Source organism: Ursus maritimus, unplaced genomic scaffold (genome assembly GCF_017311325.1).
Source record: "Ursus maritimus isolate PB19 unplaced genomic scaffold, ASM1731132v1 scaffold_9, whole genome shotgun sequence".
Taxonomy (NCBI): domain Eukaryota; kingdom Metazoa; phylum Chordata; class Mammalia; order Carnivora; family Ursidae; genus Ursus; species Ursus maritimus.
The window spans coordinates 20064968-20087224 of NW_024427107.1; the positions used below are offsets into that span (position 1 = coordinate 20064968).

The window sequence follows — 22257 nt, forward strand, 5'->3', positions numbered from 1 at the left end:
CAAGTATTTATGAGCGGCGCTCTCCGGTGCAGCCGGGATGTAGGCATGAGGAAGACACGAGCTCACAATCAGGAACCAATGAGCAAAGACAGGGATTGGCACACTGAGGCCAAATCCAGCTTGCCGCCAGCTTTTGTTAGTAAAATTTTATTGAAATACAACAACAATTCAACAAATACTCATCTGTAATGTGTTATCTGTGGCCGCTTTCACAATTCAACAGCAGAGTCATTGTGACAGATACAGTATGGCCTGCAACGCCCCAAATATTTGCTCTCTGATCCTTTATAGGATGAGTTTGCCCCCAACCCCTACTCAGGCGGGGGGTGGGGGGAGGATGGGCCAGTGTCCAAATAGCCTTATCACCGGTCGAAACAGAAGGCGTAAGTGCTAGGGCAGGCCTTCAAGGGGCTATGGAAGTTTGACGGAAGAAGCGTTCACATCTTTTAGGGGAGCATGGAAAAGTCATGGACCAGCAGACATTCAGAGTGGGCCTCAAAGAATGGGTACAGTTTCTGCCACTGATACTACAGATTGGGTAGGTGATTTCAGGAAGAAATTGCAGACAGACAAGTGACCGCCACGTTAAGTGAGGCGATCTGAGATGTGACCTAGGAGAATGGAGTGCAAGGAAGGCAATAAGGGCTAAAGCGAGAAAGGGGAACTAGCAGAATTTTGAGGACTTGAATGAATTTGTACGTAACCGTAAGCAGAGAGTCAGCGGTGGGGTAGTGACAGTTGGTGGGGTAGTGACAAAATATGTAACTTGGTCATTTTCACGTGCAGATTGTTTCTCGGTTATTCCTTTTGAGTTCACGTGAACCACCTGTGTGCCTTCCTAGTGACTCTGTAAAACAAAATCCACACATGGCAGAGTGAAAAGTATTTAGGTCTTTGAGACAAACAAGCATGGGTTCCTTTTTCATCTGTTCTCACCACTAAGCCTCTGGGCAATTTTTTTAACCTCTAGGAACCTCCATTATCTCATCTGTTAAATGGGGATAATGCTAGCACTTTGACATGATGTCATGAACAAATGAAGAGAGGAAGCATGGGTCAAGTCCCCACACAGGGCCTGGGCCATAGAAGCCACTTCACAGATGCTGATTCTTAGTGATTCTTTCTCTTAAGATGACCCATCTAAAGCTGCTCTTTCTTGATTCCATCTTTCTTGACCCACAAAAAGTGCGGTTTCATTTGGCTCAACTTCATGTTGACGGGAAGCAGCTGAAGAAATGACAAGTCGATACGTGTCCGTTGTGACGTGACAAATCTCTTGACAAGGTGACTCGCAGTGGGACGAGCCTCTCGCACCTGGCCATTCTGAAAACCCAGACAGGATAAGCACCAATCTGGCTGTGTTATATTTTCCAGGTGCAAAATGTGTGCCGCGAGCAAGTGCCAGTGAGGACACCCTCAGAGCCATAGAAACTGAAAGTCCATGCGGTTGGTTAGCGCCTCAGCTCCTATTTGCTGCTAAGCCCTGGGCTTAGGTGCCCCCAGCACGGAGAGATCCGCTGTGTCTCCTGCGGGCCTTACAAGGCCTGAGTTGCCCACATCTTAGTTGTCCAGGCCTCCCCGGCTGTCGCTCGCTGGAGGAGGGGGCCGGCAAGAGTCCGTGTGTGTGGCTCTTGTCACTGTGAGTGACTGCGCAGGTCCACAGTTCAGTGTGTAGACAAAAGGAGTGAGACAGGTGAAGACAGGTGGCTCATCGTGGTGCATGGAGCTCCCGAATGGCCAGTTTCCTCAGCGAAAACATGAGCCACCCACTCGAGCAAAGGGATGTAAGAAGTTAAGTACTTTGCAGAAATGTTTGGCAAGCCCCCTGCAAACAGTGAGAAGCTATAGACGCTCCCCTGTTGGGAGAAGCAAGTCACGTGAACAGGTGCCTTGAGGTCGCCTTCCTTGGTGGTCACGCAGTCTCCAGATGCCTTTCTTGGCGCCTCAGGGGGAAGTCACCTGGCCCTCTCCAACCAGAGTGAATGCATCGTGTTTCCGCGGAGCTTTCCATTCCCATCAGAGGAAGGAAGCCAGGCCAACACTGGCTTTACACACCGAGGCTGGAGGTTTTGCCAACCGACTAAGAACGAGGACAGCTATCGACCCCTTGTGACCAGAGGCTGCTTCATCAGAAGCAGCTCGGCTGTTCTCGGCCTCGGTGGCATCTGAGGGAGCCTCCATCTAACACCACATATCATAATCTTTACCATAAAGCTCTTTGACCCTAGTGCGCTTTTCGGTAAATTAGGTCCCAGGATCCTCATGGTGCTGCTGTACCCTCACTCTCGCTGTGACACAGCTCTGCTCCCCTGGCCGCCATGATGCAATAACGGGCAGTGGTGACAGGAAGGGAGATTCCATTCACCTACGCGAGGACTCTGGGGGCAGCTAAGAGACTCCCTTATCCCCTTATCCCCCCTACCATCCCCCTATCAACTGAAATTCTGTTGTTGTTCATCAGTTCTTTCTCCCCATTCCTGGAAATGTGTGTGATTATGTGTGTGAACACACAACACGGGTTCGAGTGAAATATAAAATCTTGGTAGAACAATCCAGGTCCGATAGCTTGTGAGATTGGGGATGACTCGGTGTGTTAAAGGGACAACTACCTCTGCGTCAGCCTCAGAACGAAGTTTTTGAAACACTTTTGTTGCTGCAGTTGAAAAGAAATGTTTTTCCTTGAAAGAATTTGCACAGTCTCACTTCATTTCTTCCACAGAACCATAAAAGAAAGTGCTTTTGGAGATGAGAGAATTTTTAATTCTCCATAAAAAAATCTTTCATTTGGGTGGAACTCATTGTTCCTTTCCTATGTTCCCACTTCGTTCTTCTGTCATTGACTATATATCCCATGGCACTGGCTGTTTACCCAGACCCTTGAAGTCAAACTGCACGCCTCCAGGGGGCAGCATTCACACAGGATACCGTGTGAAGGGGGCCCTGGAGTTAGGCAAGACAGCTCTTTCCTGAAGACAGGGCCAAGTGTTACATCTCTCCCTCTGGTGCCTGGGAGCATGGCTCCTGCCCCATCCCTTGCCAGATACTTTTTTGTTTAGCAAATGAATAAGTGTGTTAACCCCACCACCGAGGTGACATTAAAACATATTTTAATAGCATAAAAATATTTAAGCAGTCGGTTTTATGAATTAAAGGACACCGAGAGATCATCTAAAGCCATAAATTTTTAGATTAAAAAAAATGAAGGCCCAAACTCTATTTAAAAAAAAAATAAAAGACCCAGTTGGCTTTGCCCTGGTCACATAGGTAGATAGGGACAAAGCTGGAGACGAAACTCTGCTCTCTTGGCCCCAGGTGATCTTTGCACTGCCCCGGCTTTGCTCAGTACACTCCGCGGTTACAGTTAATGTCAGAAGTGGCTCCCGTGTGTGTGTTTGCACAATTCTGTTGGAGTTTGCAGCATCTTAGAAGACTTTCTAAATTAGTTTCCTGCGGTATCTATAATCAAGATCATTTGATATTCTTCGGCGTGCGTTCAAATGTTACCTACCTAAAGACATTTGAACTCAGGTGGGGAATATCTCTACAAAGTCAATTAAATAAGTTCAATTTGAGTGAAAGCTGAGATGGTGTGGCTTGGGAGATTAAGGATAGAATTTCCAATTTAATGCTTTGAGTGTGTGTCTTAAATCTATATAACGGGCTTATTCTGGGAATTGAAACCTATTCCATTTCTTACAGAACGACGGTCCCACTACCAATACCCTTTAAGAGTCAGATCATTAGAGTGTTTGTTGTTGTCCGAGATTAACTAACAAATGAAGAAAACACATGTTCAGATATAAAACACTAGAAACGTCTTTCTTTTCGCTGGGTGACAGCAAAGGCCATCAGCAGTAAAAATGAACTGCTAAGTTCTTTGCAATTCCCTGAATACGGATTTAATATACAACACATGCATATCTTAAAACCATTTCTCTTCTAGTGAGAATTAGTCTCCCCAAACACCCACCCATCAAAAAGAAAGGTGACATTATTGATTTTCAGGATTCGTAGTCTCGTTATGCCAATATGCAGTAGAGGAGAGAAAATCAAAGCCCAAAGAGAATGGGCATTGATGGCAAAGGTTGGAGGCAAAAACACGTGGTCGAAAGGATCTGCAATCTAGTGCTGAGCAATAAATCCAGCCAAGTCATGACTGGAGAAAAGCAGTATGCAGAGAAGCCCCACCGGGGAAAAGTGAACATTTTAAACTATGAGAATAGTCTATTGCGGGCTCCAGGCATGTTTTGGGGAGAGTGTAAGGCCTGGAATGCACAGTTACTGGGTGAAACCCTTCTCGGAACAGACAACAACGAGTAGTACCAGACCAGGCACGTGCAACTGCAGCCCTGACTGGGGGTTGTTTTTCTTTTTAAAGGAACAGAAACTCAGAAATGACAATTGAGTCCTCTGTCCTCTCAGTTTTCAAGCAAATAGCCAGTGTTATCTATCTTTTCACTGATGCATCCAGTTCGCCTTGCAGGGTCCGACTTTATCTTGTCTGTCAGCAAAAGCAGACCCTGGGCAGCTGGTGGGCGCGCTTGAACAGGAAGCAGAAAAGGCTAATATTTTAAATCGGGATGAAGGCTAAGGATTTTAGGACCGACTTTTGAGAGAAAGGAATGTATGTATCAGCTCTTCGAATGACTGGGATTTTGAGGCACTTCCTGGGGACTGTGGTGCAGGACTCTGGTCGTTGTGATGTTGTGGAAGGAGCGCCTACCCAGGACAAAATTTCTGAGCCACCTCTGTGCACTTTACTTTCTCTTTTGTAAAATGGAAATAAGGTGTCCTGCCTACTCCTCAGGGTTGCCACCTCAATCAAAAGAGCTATTAACAGATAAGATCTTTCCCAGCTACCTGTGAGGATGGGTATGATGCGGTCCCAGGATTTGTTCTCTGGAGTCACTGAAATTTCCTTAAACCCTCACAAAGCTCTGAAGTCCTTATTCCCATTATACAGATGAAGAAACAGAGGCTTAGAGAAAAAAAAAAAAAAGTTGCCCGAGATCACACACTTAGTAAGTTAGGAGGGCTGGGATGAGATTTCAGGTCCGATCCCCAAACATTCTGGAACAATCAGACACGTGATTTTCCACTTTTCCCCAAAACAGTTACCTGCTCATTTCAGTGGCTGCTGTTCCAGCTGAGGGCTCCAGGCCCTGTCTGAGTCATTGTGAGTCAATTCTTAGGGAAGCAAGCCTTAATTATCACTGGGGGACAGAAGGCTGCATCTTCCAGGAATTTGGCAGACCCCAGCAGGAGGCAACCACAGGTCTTTGGCAAAAGATCACTTTTCAACAACATCGTCAGTTCCAGCGACCCCCCCCCACCTTCCACCTGCAGCCCCCCCCCACCCAACAGCTGCTGTTCTGTGGCAAGCGGTGGCAGTTTGTCTTCCTTTAAAAGGCAAATGCATACCCCCCTCCTTGCCCCCTGCTGAGACCCCACCTGGGATTTCAGCCCCAGAGCTGGGGGTCAGCTCCCACTTGGAGAAATTACGGGAGGAGAAGAAGGAGGTTGGGGGTGGGGAAGGACAGCTTTGACAACAGACCTGAACTCTCCTTTTTAATACAAGCCAGATTTCACATATGTTGTTCTGTAAATCCGGGAGTCCAATTTGAGGCTTGTAATTTGCTGCGACCTTCTCCGTTCCTCAAAGTGAGGTGGAGTTATGCCAAGCACATCAAGGTAGCTGGTGGAAGATGTAATTTGCCCGCTGTGAGCCTTCGTTTCGGTTCCCTATTGTTAATTTTTATTTGTGTTGAGGTTTTGCGGCTTTAAAAAAGTCACCTCGATTTATTTTAAAATTAAGGCAAACCAACATCAAAGGCAGTAAAAGGAGGATGTTTAGGTATTATAAAGAAACCCTGTGTAATCTTTTATAGCCATATTCTTTTTCGGGGCACGTACCAGTAAATGGTTAGGGGACCTTTCGTGACCCACTTGCTGTATTTTTCTGACCTCTAGCCACCCCCACGGGTGAAAATCCCTCTCCGATGGGGTTTAGAAGCCCCTCTCTCATCCTCCTCAGCCTCTAATCCTGTTTGTACCACAACATGCTGTGTGAAGAATAAGAAACAGGGCTTACATCCGTTCCTACGGCATGAGCCCCTGAGATCGAAGAGGCCGGTTCTGCCCGCCTTCACTTTTAGATACGAGGAACCCTTTCAGGCCAAAAACATGGGACCAAGTGGCTCATGAGTCATTTACTGGGTAAGCAGAAGAAAGTTTATGTTGAAAGTTTCTCTTAAAAAGAATGGAAGGCGATGCCTGAAGAGCTTGTTTGGTTTTTAATGTGATAGGATTTTTCAACCCACTCATGTAGAATGTATTTGCCTATTGGCTTGTGTAGGAAACTCATGTGCCTCTGTACTAGGCTCTTTTACATGAGACAGAGATAGATAGATAATAAATGGGTGATAGATGGATAGATAAATGATAGATAATGATTAGATAGATACGTAAATAGATATAAAAGAATAGATTTGTTCCTCAGAACTTTTAAAGAAAGGTACTATTATCCCCACTTACAGGTGAGCAAAATAAACCACACCTGCTTTTCCTACTCTGCAGATCTGCCCCTTTAAAAGGGAGTTGACTTACACTACTGAGCACAATTTATACAATTTTAGGGACGATGTCTTCTGTGCTCAGTCTTATACTGGTATTTGTGCTGTTGTACTTCTGCTAGTTAACCAGCATCCATCCTGACCATCAGGTTATGATGTGACCTTCTTTTGTGCCAAGAAGGTCAACAGTACCAAAACAGCATTTTCAACTATCAAAAGAGAGGTTCTGCAAACCCACCGGCAGAAGAAACGTACAACAACAGGCAGTATTTACATAGTTCAGCATGCACGGAAATAGCCCGGTGTACAATCGTGTAGCTCGGAAACGCCAGGTTTGCCCCAAGGGAAATTTGCTCTAACGCAGACGAGACGAGGACACGGCAGATGTCCCGGAAGTCACTGGGCTCGCAGGGACTATTCCTCTAGGGGTTTTTGGTTTTTTTAAGATTTTATTTATTTATTTTTAATTTATTTTTACTTGAAAGAGAGACCAAGCAGGGAGAGGAGAGGGGAAGGTGTTGGGGGGGGGGGGGAAGAATCCCAAGCAAAAGGACCCTGAGGTCATGACCTGAGCCAAAATCAAGAGTCGGACACGTAACCGACTGAGCCACGCAGGCGCCCCTATTTCTCTAGTTTTATAATATAAAAGATGGCACAGGGTCACCTACACTTGTCATTATCCACAATTTTTCACTGATAGGATCCTCCCCAGAACAGACACTGGCTATCACGTTTCTCAACCAACATAGATCGTTGCTTATTCTGTGAGACCAGTTACTTGTAAAGTTGTGGCTCCTATGAAAAGTAGTCTGGGACATAGGAAGCACCCCACGCGTCCATCTTCTTTCGTTTTGTTAGAACAAATGGGCTTTGGAATCGAGGTTTGGATCTGCTACCTAGTAACTTCGTTAATCGGAGAAAGTTATTTGACGTTGCTACACCTCCGTTTTCTCAACTAAAAAATGGGAATGATAAACCAATTTCCAGAGATAATTAAATGAGTTAATGATACAAAACAACACAATACCCAACACATGGTAAATACTAAATTTTTAATATTAAACAACTTCTACGTGCTTAATAACATCTAAGGAGAAGGGTCTGGAGGAGAGGTCAAAAATGAATAGACAGTTCTCAGTGTGAGGATTACTCTAGCATCGATACGTACTTGGGGAGTATGAGGTGGCAGCATCTAATGGTCAAGGGATTGGGGTTAGATATCAGAAAGAAGGGGACATATTTTGTGGGTCCCCAATGGATGGTATGAGACACCACTTGAGTTTCTGTGATAAATTAAATATAAGCTTGAACCCACCTGTTCAAGAGGATTAGGACCCACCTCCCTGCAGTTAATAAGAATTGTGCTCTGCACCTGTATCGAATTGTCTATAAAGAAAATAGCTTTATTGATACACAGGTATATTGCACAAGTAGACTTGGTTTTAATTGCAGCATATCCTATTAAATTAATGGTATCTGTAGAGAAGGTTAGGAATGAGAAAAACTCATAGACTAGATTTATAAGTAATCAGTAAAATAGCCCCGTAAAATTAAGAGAAAAAATATGTTGAAATGATGATTCATCATTATTCCACATATTTGACTATACCTAATAGCCTAATTAACTACAAAATTTATGAGTTAACATCACCATGAAAACATTCCCTTCTGTACCACTGAATTTTGTCTGTAGATGTTACAATACCACGATCATCTGATGTCTTTTTACCCATTTTATTCAATGAATCCAAATGAACTTGCACCAATTACCTTTTTAGCTGCCTGTCTTGGTTTTGTCAATTTGAATCCATATGCCTTTAGGGGATGTGTGATGTTTGGGGTAGTAAAGATTGTAGCTCTTCTTATAAACACAGAAGACACATGGGAGAAAAACATAGCATGTCTAAATTACCTTTCCTACATGATTATTTCACAACCTTCAACTTGAGAGCTTTCTCTGACTAAAAATATATATATAGTAAGAGCCCTTTCTGGATATTTTCAGAACCCCCAGTTATAACTACGCACCAAATATGGACAAGCACTGGATTATGCAGTACACGGGACCCATGCTGCCCATCCACATGGAATTTACAAACGTTCTCCATCGCAAAAGGCTTCAGACTCTGATGTCAGTGGACGATTCTGTGGAAAGGGTAAGCACACCAACTTGGCTCGGTGACAGGTTTTGGTCCAGCTTTCTTTAGATCCGTTCTTGCTTATTCTTTGTCTTGTTGTTGCTCTTTTTAAGAGAGGGAGAGAGTCTGTGTGTGACTATGTGTACGTGAGTGTGTGTTAAGTGACTTTATCTTCCCTCCCTTATCTTGACCCCTTCTACTACTTCTCCAGGCTTGGTTCTTCGGAGCCAGAGGCAAAGAGGAGATAAAAATCAAAACACCATAAGTCAAGAGCTACACTCACAGATACCTTCAAGAATTAAGCAAATAATGTAAATACCTAAAGCTGGTTTCGTATAAAGCGATAGGGCATGGTGGGGATTATGGTAAACTTTGAATGCCCACATCTATACCAAGGAGCAACTGCTTGGCTCCAGCGAATTTTTGCCATGTAGGAAAACAGATCCAGTATCATGAGATCTTCAGACTTTTTAAAGGAAACCAGAAATACAAACATTTTATTTGAAATTTCCTAAACTTAAAAAAAAGCAACAGAAGCTACACAAAATGCCTAAAGGCTAGATTTAGTTGGATTAGGCTCCAAAATAGCCTATTCTTAACCTTTGATAACTATATAAAAGTGATGATACAATTTGCTTTAACAGTGAACTTTTCGAAATAAAACCTGTAAGTTAGGTGGTAGAGGCTGTTTTGTGAAGTTTTGTGTCATTTTTTTTTAATAGGTACACAGAACCTTTAAGACCAATGTGCCAGATTCAAACAAGTTACATTACTCTATTATTAGACTTTTCCCCTCCAGGACTGTAAGCAACTAGAATTAACGTAGATAGCGATCGTGTTTCTTAGCCTTGTTAAAGTGGCTCTTGCCTTTCAAAAATAATGGGGAAGAAATTCGGGGGAAATCACAGCAACGCTATTGTCATCGTGCCCTCTTGCATCCGTTGTATTTCAGCTGTATAATATGCTCGTGGAGACGGGGGAGCTGGAGAACACTTACATCATTTATACCGCGGACCACGGCTACCATATTGGGCAGTTTGGACTGGTCAAGGGGAAATCCATGCCGTATGACTTTGATATCCGTGTACCTTTCTTTATTCGTGGTCCAAGTGTAGAACCAGGATCAATGTACGTATTTCTCTGCTTGCTATGCTCGCAACATTTGGCTGTCGTGGCTCATGTATATCTGAGATAATTCGATTACCAATCTCAGGGGCTGGTTTCTTTTCATCCAAAACAGAAAAGGGTGTAGGTAGATGGAGGTTGGTAATTTAGAAAATGAAAACCTTGTTTTCTCCCCTACCACATATTGTATTAACTGAAGTCTACTATTTAAAGAGAAAGGAAAATTAACTATCAATGACTAATTCTGCCAAACAGACCAGAATCCACATCCCATGGGCTGTGCACACAGACACAGAATGTGATCCGTAGGGACATCATCTGTACCTTCTTTGAATCAGACATACACTATCTTAAAAAAAAAAAAAAAAAGCCGTCGCTGTTTTTAGGCCTTTTTAGTTGATTTTTTAAACTTATTACTTAAATAATTTTTTTTAGTTTTAAATTTTTTTTAGTTTAGGCTCTTTAGTTGATTTTTAAAATCATTACTTAAGTAATTTTTTTAAAGAAAATAAAAATTTAAAAAGCATGATTTTCTTTTAGAAGAAAAAAGGCCTAAAGGACTGGTATCCTATTTCTGCCTTCCTTAGACAAGTCACTGCCTCCCTCTGCATCTCTCTTATCCCACTATAAAATGGGTTTTACATGGCCTGCCAGCCACCTCAGAATGTTCTATGTAAGATAAGATTGTGTACATGAAACAGTTACGAAAAGAGTTAAAGAAAAAGAATGCAAGTAGAATTCCAAATCTGGAATGGTCCTTCAGGAGCTTCCAGCTGGGACTTTTTTTTTTTTTTTAAGATTTTATTTATTTATTTGAGAGAGGGAGCGTGCCAGCATGAATAGGGAGAGGGGCAGAGGGACAAGCAGGCTCCCCCCTGAGCAGGGAGTCCCACTCGGGGCTCAATCCCAGGACCCTGAGGTCACAACCTGAGCCGAAGGCAGACCCTCAACCCACTGAGCCACCCAGGCGCCCCCAGCCCAGACTCCTGATCTAACACGGAGGAAGCTTGGCACGGCACAAATGCCTCTCTTGAGTCCCCGATTCTGGAAGTGGCAGCGTTGGGGCCCAGAACCCAGATATTCCAAACCTCCTCCGTGTGCTTTATCTGCTGCTCCCTTGCACGACATCCCGGGAGAAGCGAGGAGGTGATGGCAGTAGAAGGATTTCTTTGAAGAACGCTATTATGTCTCTTCAGCTCGTGGGAAACACTTTGGGAATTGTCCGATCTAGGTTAGAGGGTTTTATGCCTGAAAGACTAAGATAGAGGAAGAGGAGGTTGAAGACTGATGAGTCCCGGTGTGGAGAAAGTGGCGCTCCGTGCCACCCCCACCGGGTTTAATCTGGGGCATAACCACCTGTCCCTTTGCAGAGTCCCACAGATCGTTCTCAACATCGACCTGGCCCCAACGATCCTGGACATCGCTGGGCTCGACACGCCATCTGATGTGGACGGCAAGTCCGTGCTCAAGCTTCTGGACCTGGAAAAGCCAGGTAACAGGTGTGTCAACTTGCTTTCCCTCAGCCCGCCCCAAGCACCCCGGCGCCCAGAGCCAGCCGGCCCCTGAAAGGAGTGGAGGCAAAGTACGGCTGGCCCGTGAGAATCACCCCAAGCTAAGAATTTCTGGGCTGTTTGTGAACAGCGTATTGATGGAGACACAGTCATGGTCTGCGGGAAGTGAGAGGTGTTTCTTTAAATAAACTGTGAGCACAGATCCATGGGGGAAAATGTCCAGATGCCAACAGTAAATATTATTATTTTGCTTTCAGGTTTCGAACAAACAAGAAAGCCAGAATTTGGCGTGATACATTCCTCGTGGAAAGAGGGTAATTACTGGTTCCTGGGGTGCTTCTGGGAACCAGGCCTAGTGGGCAGCTCTCCCTGCTGGGTATTTTTCCCCCTTATTCCGGTTTACTAAGCATGCAGATTTCGTAGCCTAATCACAAGATTGAATGGTTTGCTCCTCATTCTCCACTGGCCAGCACAGAAATGACTGTTGCATCAGAATTGTAAAACATAAGTTTTCGTACGATGGGATGAAAGCACTACTGTTGCATTTTTCCACCTCGGCTCCTATTCGGACCAGTCCATTGACTTCCTCAGCCTTCTTTCCCGAGTCCTTCCTGACCCTCTCCTTTCTCCTTCCTTTCCCTAAGTGCCTTTCCTAGTTATAAAGACACAAATATATGAGACTGTCATTTCCAGAGTCCCTTCTGGGTTTTATCTTTTGATTCATAATCCTCATTGTCCTGTTTTTTTCCATACATACATTGAGAGAAAAGCATTTATATGAGTGTAAAGCTAAACATTTATGCCCAAAGTTTTGAAATTAATGCATTAGGGAGATCATGATTCTTCGTAGTGCCTAGCTTATAATTTTCACAAAGGACTCAGCAAATGTTGAGCTCCTGTGGACGAGATCTTACCATCTATTTCATGCCATTTGAAGAATGTGGATTCTTCTGGTTGGTAATTCTGATCATTTCTCACATCAGAAACTTCTTCTTTTCTGTCAAAGGAAGTTTTTACGTAAGAAAGAAGAATCCAGCAAGAATATCCAACAGTCAAATCATTTGCCCAAATACGAGCGAGTCAAAGAATTGTGCCAGCAGGCCAGGTACCAGACAGCCTGTGAACAGCCTGGGCAGGTGAGTGACATGGCTTGTGTTCACCACATGTCACACGCGTCTTCACTTCTAATTTTTAAAATTTCAACATATAAAATAATGTACATTTATGTATAAATAAGCTTTTCGTAGTGGTCATGGAGCACTTGCTGACAGCTCTCCTCTGAGAATTATCCAACTGGTCTAAGCTGGGCATCCTCATCACCGCTTGGGCTCCCTTCAGTGAAAAAAAGGTGGTGTCCTCAGAGAGTACTAGATATCCACCCAACTAGCCAATACCAGTTCAATATATCGGACATGTAAATGGATAACCAGGTTAGAAAGATCAGAAACTTGGTTCCATCTGAGGAGTAGCCACCACCCCTTGGATTCCTGTTAACTGGTTATCAAGAGGGGTCAAGAATCTACTTAGTCAAGGTCAGGGGTAGATGCTGAGCCTCTGGGCAGTGAACCACCCAAGAGACGTGATGGAGTCTTCCCATCCCGTACCAAAGTCAGATGTCACCTAGCCCACAGAGGAGGATAGACTCCGTGACCAAGATGGGGAAATGAAAAGGGAAGCCATATTGTGTTTATTGTTTCTACTTCTGCTCACAAAATTTCTGACATGAACTATTTCATTAGAATGAATTCTTTTTTCTAATAGAGATATTACTACAGATGGGGTACCTGGGTGTCTCAGTCGGTTGAGCTTCCGACTCTTGATTTCCGCGAAGGTCATGATCTTGAGGTTGTGGGATCGAGCCCTAAGTCAGGCTCTGCACTCAATGGGGAGTCTGCTTGAGTTTCTCTCTCTCTCTCTGCCCTTCCCCGTGGCCCCCCCCCAAAGTAAATTAATAAATCTTTAAAAAAAGAGAGATGTCACTGTAGAATTCAGGGCAACTCGGAACACCAACTAACTATCAGTAAGAACTAAAGAAATACCACGTGATGAATTAACACAGGCCTGTTTCTAAGGAGAGTGAGAACATATGAACACTAACTATTTTGAACACTCTTGATTGACATCTGTGCTAGCTAAAAGAAGTATAGTGTCATCATGAGAGAGAAACTGCCTAAGCCATTGGAACGAAATTGAAGGAAAGTGAAAAATAATAGTTATTATGCATTTGTCTTATATAAAACCCTGTACACGGAGTTTGATACGTATTAGCTCAGTTTAATCCTCACGTCCATCCAATGAGGTAGGCATTGTTGTCCCCATTTATAAATGGGCAGCTGGGATCCAGGTGAGTCGTAGGGTTCAAAACTCAGGCCACTTGCTGCCTTCCAAGGTAAGTTACATGAACGAGGCAAAGAAAAGTTCACATCTTTTGTGAGTCTTTTTTTCTTTTTAATTTATCTGACTTGTAGATAGCTACACAATGAGCCCACGCCAGTTCAGGATATCAGGCGCAAGAAACGGATAGTGCGGTCGTCATTAAAATGGCTCAGAAACGTGGGGCGCCTCACATTTACACTCGTGATACGGTATCTCTCTTACTGAACAGACGTTCACGATAAACAGCTCGATCCTCATACACTCTGCATTTCCTCATGCCTTTTTGTGCTCAGGGATTCCTTTGAAATAGGAAAAGGTGGGGAGGGAGGTGGGTGAAGGAAGGGATATAACCAGGACTTCATGATATACTAGTAGGTCTTAATTTTCAAGTGTTTAGTGGAGAAGCTGAGACTTATTCGTTATATTTTAATACGATGTCTTCAAATCCTTCTTAAGGAAGCTCTAAGTATTATTATGACTAAAACCTCAGAATTGTTTAGTAGTTTTGAAATGATTTTTATGAGCCAGCCTCAATAGACTAATTTACTTTTCTTTGGGAGTTGGAAATGTTTGGTGTTAAATGTGTCTCATGCAAATTGGTGATTTTGTTACTATTTTAGCCTTCTAAGTGGCAAGCCTTACAGCCATTTGAGAATAAGGTACACTGCCTACCTTTCAGTATACAATTTTGTAAACCTCTCCATAGGGCCTGCCCTGAAATTTTAATACAGGTCCTAAAGGGCAAATGTAGTATAAACTAGATTATGGAACTTGGGCACAAGCTCTTCACTCTTGTGCTGAATGCTAACTATGTTAAGAACTTCACTTCGCTTTTTCATATTTTTCTAAGCTTGTTTTGCCCCCGCGAAATGCCTTAATATCGGGTTCCCTGGGATTCTCCTGTGCTGCTTTATTTTGATGTGAATCAGTCTGAATTTCGATTATTTCACATGGATATATGAAAATGTTAGCAACAGTTTCTTTTAGAAGTGCCTGCATTATTAGAACAGAGAATTACATTATACCCCAGATGGCGATTTCTTTCTATAGGTGAAGATCAAATCGTAGCTTAAAAAATCCGAGAACTTCCAGAAAATTTTAAGCCTCTTCAGGTCGGTCATAGAATCTCTGGGTCAAACCTGACAGCTCTGCTGTGTTGAACCGAATCTATATGGTTTGGCCTTTTGCTTTTTCTCTCCGGCTACTTTGAAGGGTATCCTTTTAGTTACAGTATCAGTGACTTTAAAAAAGGAAGAAGAAAGCCCAGAATAATGAGATTGTTTTGTTCTGGATCAAGACATCAGTTAAGGCTAGAATTAATTTGCTAGCAATCTCTTCTCTTGACACTGGTTTCACACCTGGCCTGTGCCCTGTGTCTCCTCCTCTGACCAAGGTTAACTGCCTGCATTCAAAGACAACACAACCTTCTCTTTGGTTTGACTCTGTAAGCGATACAGAGGAAAAACCCACACTATCAGCCCCATTCTCTTCACCTTTAACCCCCAAAGAGATCATGTATTTCCCCCATCCAACCAAACCCCTGTGCCTGGTCACCTAAGGATTGTTCGTCAGGGTCAGTGTGGATGCATGAAGTAGGTAAATGAAAGAAAGAGAAAAATGACATCACAAAGTTTGGGTTAGAATATTGGCATCTGCTACTTTTCAGTTCTGTGTTTGGGGACTGGATTCTTAAGATTCTCAGGTTTTCTACGCTAAAGTTAAGAAAATTAATCTCCGTCTCATGAGGCTTCGGTGCTATCATATATGTAAAGTGCTGGATGCATTGCAAGGCAATGTGTGAATGTTGGGTGCTATTTCTGTTCTGGGCCATCGTACCTGCTTTTTCAGTCCTATGAAGCCAACAGGGAATTATAATGGGCTGGAATCCCAGACATTTGGCAATACTTCTTCACTTGGTGAACAGAGCAACCAGCAGGGACTAATTAAGACAGCGTGGACATATGTGTTTGCATTACTTCTGTGTTCCTGAATTAATATGAGACTGAGTATGAATTCCCACCACTCTCTCAGCTGGCATTACACCCCCAAGCACATTACAGAGATTTATGTAGGACACACCACACACACACACACACACACACACACACACACACACACAAGCAAATCTCAGCTTCTATCTGAAAAGACTTTGGCTCAACAAAGAACACACATCAGCGATGCTCAATTCTGGCTGTGCCCTAGAATCACCTGGGCAGCTTTGGAAAATATTGACGTCGGGGCCCCTGGGTGGCTCAGTCAGTTAAGCGTCCAACTCCTAGTTTCGGCTCAGGTCATGATCTCAGGGTTGTGAGACTGAGCCCTGCATTGGGCTCTGCCCTGGGCGTGGAGCCTGCTTAAGAGTCTCTCCCTCTCCCTGTGCCCTTCTCCTCTCTCGCCCTCTCTCTCTCTAAAAAACAAAAAAACACGGAAGAAAAGAAAAGAAAGACAATACCGATATATAGCCTCCCCCCAAACCAATCAGATTAACAGATCTAAAGGTGAGACCGGGGCATCTGTATTTGTTAACAAGGTTAAGAACCACAGGTCTAGAGTCAGAGAATGGCGAAATTGGAAGGAGTCTTAGAAAGCTTCCAGTTGAATGGTATCCTTTTCCTAATTAGGAAATTTAGATCCAGAAAACTTAAGCCACAAACCAAAGTCAGAACCCGCAACTCTTCACTCTGTGCTCAATCCTTTCTTCCCCAGAGCATGCTGCCTCTACAAAAAGGTAGCACGGTAGATTTTCTCTTTGAAATTATAAATGGCATTTGCCTGGCTGAAGCCACTAGCTTAGGACTCACTCACAGCATGTAGGGAATTGGTTCCCAAGCAAGACTGCACATCAGAATCACACAGGCTGATGTTCAAGCTTCACTCCAGACAAAGGCAAACAGCACCTCTGGGGATGAGACCCAGACGTCAGTGATTTTTGTCCAGCTCCTGGGTGATTCCTTTGAGCAGGCAGGACTGAGAATCGTTCATGCCAGGAAAGCGTTACTCTATTTTGCGTCTTCTAGGTATAGGGATTGACTCCTTAAAAAGGAGTTACATTAAAGAGAAATTCCCTAGGCGTTCAGTTTTGGAGTATATTTCATGTATTCTCTGTCATTTGAAAAAACAGCTTTTTTTTTCTTTGATAAAGCAAATTTCATGTCTTTTGTGAGTTGTTAAATTTCAGCAACTTTGCAGTTTTGTTTGCCTTTCTACTATTGCATCGCTCTGAAGTCAAAGATTTGTTGAACATCATGAAAGAACCCCAGACCGAGCAAGCGGATACTGCTTGGGAAACTAGAATGTAGCTTGTTGAATGTACTGGTTTAGCTCCAGGATTTATGTTCTCATCCCTAAATTATCCCTCTGACCATAGATGCCTCGACCTTTTGTGACCAGCTGCAGAGCAGGAAAAAAAGGCATTTACCAGTAGGATCTGGCAAGTTTGCCAGGAACTGACAGCCTGTTTCCAGAAACTCACTGAGCCCTGGTTAAAATTTCAGCGTGGCTTGTAGACACTTCCCCGCAGGGCTCCCTATTCCAGAGGGACAGGCCAGAAGGACCGAGCCCCAGCGCCGCCCTCTGGCTGAAGACTTGTCTGCATGGAGCTCAGCATGGACAGCCCAGCCCCAAAACCCTGCCTCCTCCCCTCTGCAACCTGCAGTGAAGGACATTTCTGAATAGTTGGTGCAGCTCGATGTTTTGGCTTCTGTGCGTTTTTCAAAGTACAAACCACGGGCTTAAATGTCAAACCATATTTAATGATGTCCCAAACAAGTCAGAAAAAGACAAACACAAGGACATTTTACTTATAAACTACCTAATGTGGCCACACCCGATTTAATTTATGCTCTTGTTTCCCACTCATCCAGAACACAGCCCGCCCTGGGCGGGATCCCCTCCTCCCTGCTCGTCAACGTAGCATTCTCGTCTGCATGTAAGCTGTTGCCTCTGCCTTCCCAAGTGCTATTCCCTCCACCGGGGCTCACTGGAAGCCTCACATTCTACCCCAAACCACTCTTTTTTATTGGGGTCCTAGTCAATTGGGATTGCACCCTGGGGCCACTGCTTGTTTGCTATGTGACCATGGGCAAGTTATTTAATCGAACTCTGCCTCGGTTTCTTCGTCTTGAAAATGGGCCTAATAATAGCACCTGCCTCACAGGGTTGCAGCAAAGATTATAAGAGGTAAGTATATTAAACATCTGAACCAGTACCTGGCCCATAATAAGCACTCAACGAATACTAGTTATCTCTTGTTGGCCGAGGTCGGTTTACCAATTTTGGTTCCCCCAAACTGCAAGAACAATACTTCTTTTAACATTTCATTATTGACTTTTGCAAAGGATTATCCAGATGAAAATCTAAAGGAGGAAACACTCTCTTCTACTTCTCTTTCCTTTCCACTTTCCCTCCCCTCTCCCATCTCACCCCATCTCAAAGAAGACAGGAGATAAATTTCCTCAGCCCAAGTAACTCTACTTACATTGGTGAGAAAATCTGACAGTGGCTTCAGCTAAGTAGCAATAGGAATGAGGATGTTTATATGGTATTTTTATATCCCCAATGTCGAGATGAAGATTCTAAACACACGTCCACCGCCCGGTAACTGTGTTTCATGATGTTGGTACTGGCCTGAAGGATAATCAGTTTATCCGAAAATTACTATATGGTTGTTACATTTCAGAGAACATGATTTGACCTGCATCATGGCCAAATCCACATAATAAGACATATAATAATGGAGAACTAATCCGTGTGTGTTTGTGTGTGTTTGTGTGTGTGTGTGTGTTTATGTGTAAAATTAAGCTTTCATTGCAGTGTACCTTTGAAAAAGTTGTAGCCACATTTTTTGTTTCTTGCTCTTGAATATGGGCATAAGTAGGCATAAATAAGAATATAGAACATTCTTAATCTGAGAAATATATGCAATTGAAAATGTAGAAACGATCACGATTATCTAGTAGTTACTTCGGGAAAAGGACATAATCAGAGTTCTATCTTCATCTAATATTATGGTAGGCCTTTTTCACGGAACATTTTATACCTGAAAATTACTCTATAGAAGAGATCTTATGCTCATTTTAAATATAAGGAGACTAAAGCTCAGATGAGAAAGTCACTTGACCGAAGTCACATAGCTGGAGGTGTGACAAGTCTGAGTTCAAACCAAGATCTGTGCGATTCAAAGCCACAGTCTCCCCACTAAATAATAATTACTGTATTATATACAATTTGCAAGCATGAAACATGAACTTGCCCAAGGATTGGATAACCATTGTTAAAGGTCAATTATAATAGTATTGGTCTGGATTTATATAGTGTATCTTTTTTTCAGAACTCCAAAAACATTCAACTGTTTATTCACATGACATATCCTTGAGGCCAGGAGGAGCAAGTATTCTTTTACCATATGCGGCATCTGGAAGAACAAAGAGATTCTGTAATTTGCTCGAGGCCATAGAGTTAGCAGCAAAACAAAATGAAAATGGAGGTCTTCACATCCTAACCCAACACTTACTTCCATTAAAAATGGCTACCTCTCGCTAAGTTTGCATAAGACCAAATTAAGTAATAAACTTAACTTCAGTTTTGGAGGGGGTTGTGGAATAATAATAATAACAAGAAGAAGGAGAAGGAGAAGCAGAAGGAGAAGGAGAAGGAGAAGCAGAAGGAGAAGCAGAAGCAGAAGGAGAAGGAGAAGCAGAAGGAGAAGGAGAAGGAGAAGGAGAAGCAGAAGGAGAAGGAGAAGCAGAAGGAGAAGGAGAAGGAGAAGCAGAAGCAGAAGGAGAAGGAGAAGCAGAAGGAGAACGAGAAGGAGAAGCAGAAGCAGAAGGAGAAGGAGAAGCAGAAGGAGAACGAGAAGGAGAAGCAGAAGCAGAAGGAGAAGGAGAAGCAGAAGGAGAACGAGAAGGAGAAGCAGAAGCAGAAGGAGAAGGAGAAGCAGAAGGAGAACGAGAAGGAGAAGCAGAAGCAGAAGGAGAAGGAGAAGCAGAAGGAGAAGGAGAAGGAGAAGCAGAAGCAGAAGGAGAAGGAGAAGCAGAAGGAGAAGGAGAAGGAGAAGGAGAAGCAGAAGGAGAAGGAGAAGCAGAAGGAGAAGGAGAAGGAGAAGCAGAAGCAGAAGGAGAAGGAGAAGCAGAAGGAGAAGGAGAAGGAGAAGCAGAAGGAGAAGGAGAAGGAGAAGGAGAAGGAGAAGGAGAAGGAGAAGGAGAAGAACCGCCTTTGTTGAGTGCCTACCATGTACTGAGTTCTCCCTGCTCATGAATGAGTTCTAGTACTGACGAAGCTCCTACTGTAGAGCGGACTTTCTCAAGGACACATAGTGATGTGAGAAAGCTGATATTCAAATCCAGACTTTTCTAGCTTGAAAGTCCAGACTTTTGCCACTGAGCCACATCAATAGGGATATAAAATGCCGTTCTCAAGTCTCGGGAGGAATACAGGTGATATTCACCACTAGGAGTCCTACTCTGATAAATGGATTATGGTAGCACGGTGGGTTGTAGTGATGATTATGTGGACTAACTTACATAAAGGGCTCTAAACCAGTACCTGGCCTCAAGGAAGACTTCCACAGATGGTGATAATGATAGTGATAAAGATGGTGTTGAAGGGAATTGTTTGCATTCGTCCTATTTCTCATTAGGTTCGATTCCGCCAAACGAGCTGCACACACGAATCCTTGTGTCAAAAGAGCCGGCCTTCTCTTCCTCATCACGTGTTATTTGCATATAAGTATATATAATCAAGCAAAACCTTTAAGACGTAATTAATAAAGAGAGTGATTTGATGCTAAGCTAACCTCAGGGAAAAATTCAGGAGTATGAGACGTGGTCCTTGCCTTCAGTTCCAAATTCCAGTGTGGTTGGAAAGGCTAAAACGAAATCATAATAACCTACAACATTAGTTAAATAGTTTTACCGAGCCCCTCTCTCGCCGAATGTGTGCAGAAATCGTTGTGGAATGAACGTATGTGAAGTGATTGGTACAGATGGAGTCAGAGAAGCAGGAGGAAAACTGGGATGATGTCCCACGAAGTGGCAAAGGAATTTACATTAGGGGCAAGTGGTCAGGGAAGATGGAGACAGGCGATCCAGCAGTTAACCGATGTACTGATAAACTTCAAGAGAGTAGATAAGAGGGAGCCGGTGGGCTATCTGCGTCTCGGCGCGGGCGTGTGTGTCCCAAAGCGCAGTTCGGAGGCTGACCCCGTGGCCCATGAGCAGATGCCTCCCGAGTCCGGGCTCCTATCTCATTGCCGCAGCTCCTTCTGCAATGCCAAGTCATGTCCTCCCTTTCTTCTGAGCATGTAAGTGCCTGGTAGCATGAGTTTCAGAGCAGTTTCCCGAAAGCTCTCTTCCTTCACCTCCCTTGATCAACTCTCTAAGTAAGGTGACCATTGTAGTTGCAGTGACCTCGAGGTTTTATTGCTCAGCCATAAAAATTGTCATGATATCGAACCCCAAAATGACTGCGGCCAATGTGTGGTAGTTACGTTTCATTAAAACTCCTAGTATGCTTGCCCTAAGAAGATTTTCAAAGCCGCTAGCTAATTACTCTATCTAATAGGGTCTGTGGCTTGTTCAAAGGGTCCACGGGATAGAAGATCACTGGCATTTTTCTCGGTGGCTCTTGTTTTATATGAGCATGTGCATAGCGTATGTGTGCATCTAGTATATGTGGGTACACATGTGTGCGCACGAATGCATTCATATCTATATGCATATCTGACTTGTGAGATACCTCATCAGTGCCCGGGATGGTGCCAGATCTCAGGTTTGGTTGAATTCATCTCTTCAGGAAAGAAACACCACTTCCCTTCATCTCTGCCCCATAGGACATTAGCAACAAACTTGGCTAATGGGAAAATGCAGGTTGGATTCCAAATAGACCAAATCGCTAAAAATTCTGCCTACGCTTTCTGTTCTAGAAGAATCTACCTGTACCCTCAGCAATTCCAGCCCCCCCCCCCCGCAAAAAGAATTTTTTTTAATGCATTGTGGTTATAAAACTAAGGAAGGTTTTCACTGTAGTTATGTGTTTTAAAAAATTAATGTTTGTACTAGAATTGAAATAAATTTGAGCCAAAAAAGACACAAGGCCATTATTTTTCAAGAGTAACATTAACCATATTTTTTCTCTCGTAGAAAATAGAGTACTTCTTATGCTAGTAGGCTGTGAACTGTGGATCCACTGGCTACTTCTTTTGCTACCATAGACGTTAAGTAGTGAACTCTTAGTTTTTGAAGGTGTGAGTTAGAGATTACCCAGACAGATGGACAGGTCTTAAAGCATTTGGATTTAGGACAAATACAGATCTAGAATGACACTCAAGCACGAATTCCCAAACTTTTTGGACCTATAAAAGGTTATGGATTATTTTGCTGACACTTCTCGTCAGCAGAAATTCCATATAACATATAGTTATTTCTCAACGGAGTTGTATATCAGTTTCTGAGAACTCTTTTTGTGAATTTCATGGCATCTCCTCAAGCTAATGGGACATGTCTGGAAGTGCTACAAACCCAGGCTCGAAAACCACTG

The 22257-nt window shown here is 43.4% G+C and overlaps 1 protein-coding gene across 4 annotated transcripts in view; it reads left to right on the top strand.

Annotated features, from left to right (window-relative positions):
• The window catches only part of SULF1 (sulfatase 1), a 168901-nt gene that overhangs the window by 118646 nt on the left and 27998 nt on the right, over positions 1-22257 (top strand). For all 4 annotated transcript variants that reach the window (XM_040625851.1, XM_040625852.1, XM_008710774.2 and 1 more), the window contains exons 8-12: positions 8578-8728; positions 9663-9838; positions 11206-11334; positions 11604-11660; positions 12353-12482. In XM_040625851.1, the coding sequence (XP_040481785.1) occupies positions 8578-8728; positions 9663-9838; positions 11206-11334; positions 11604-11660; positions 12353-12482 (643 nt within the window). The remainder of the gene's footprint in view (positions 1-8577; positions 8729-9662; positions 9839-11205; positions 11335-11603; positions 11661-12352; positions 12483-22257) is intronic.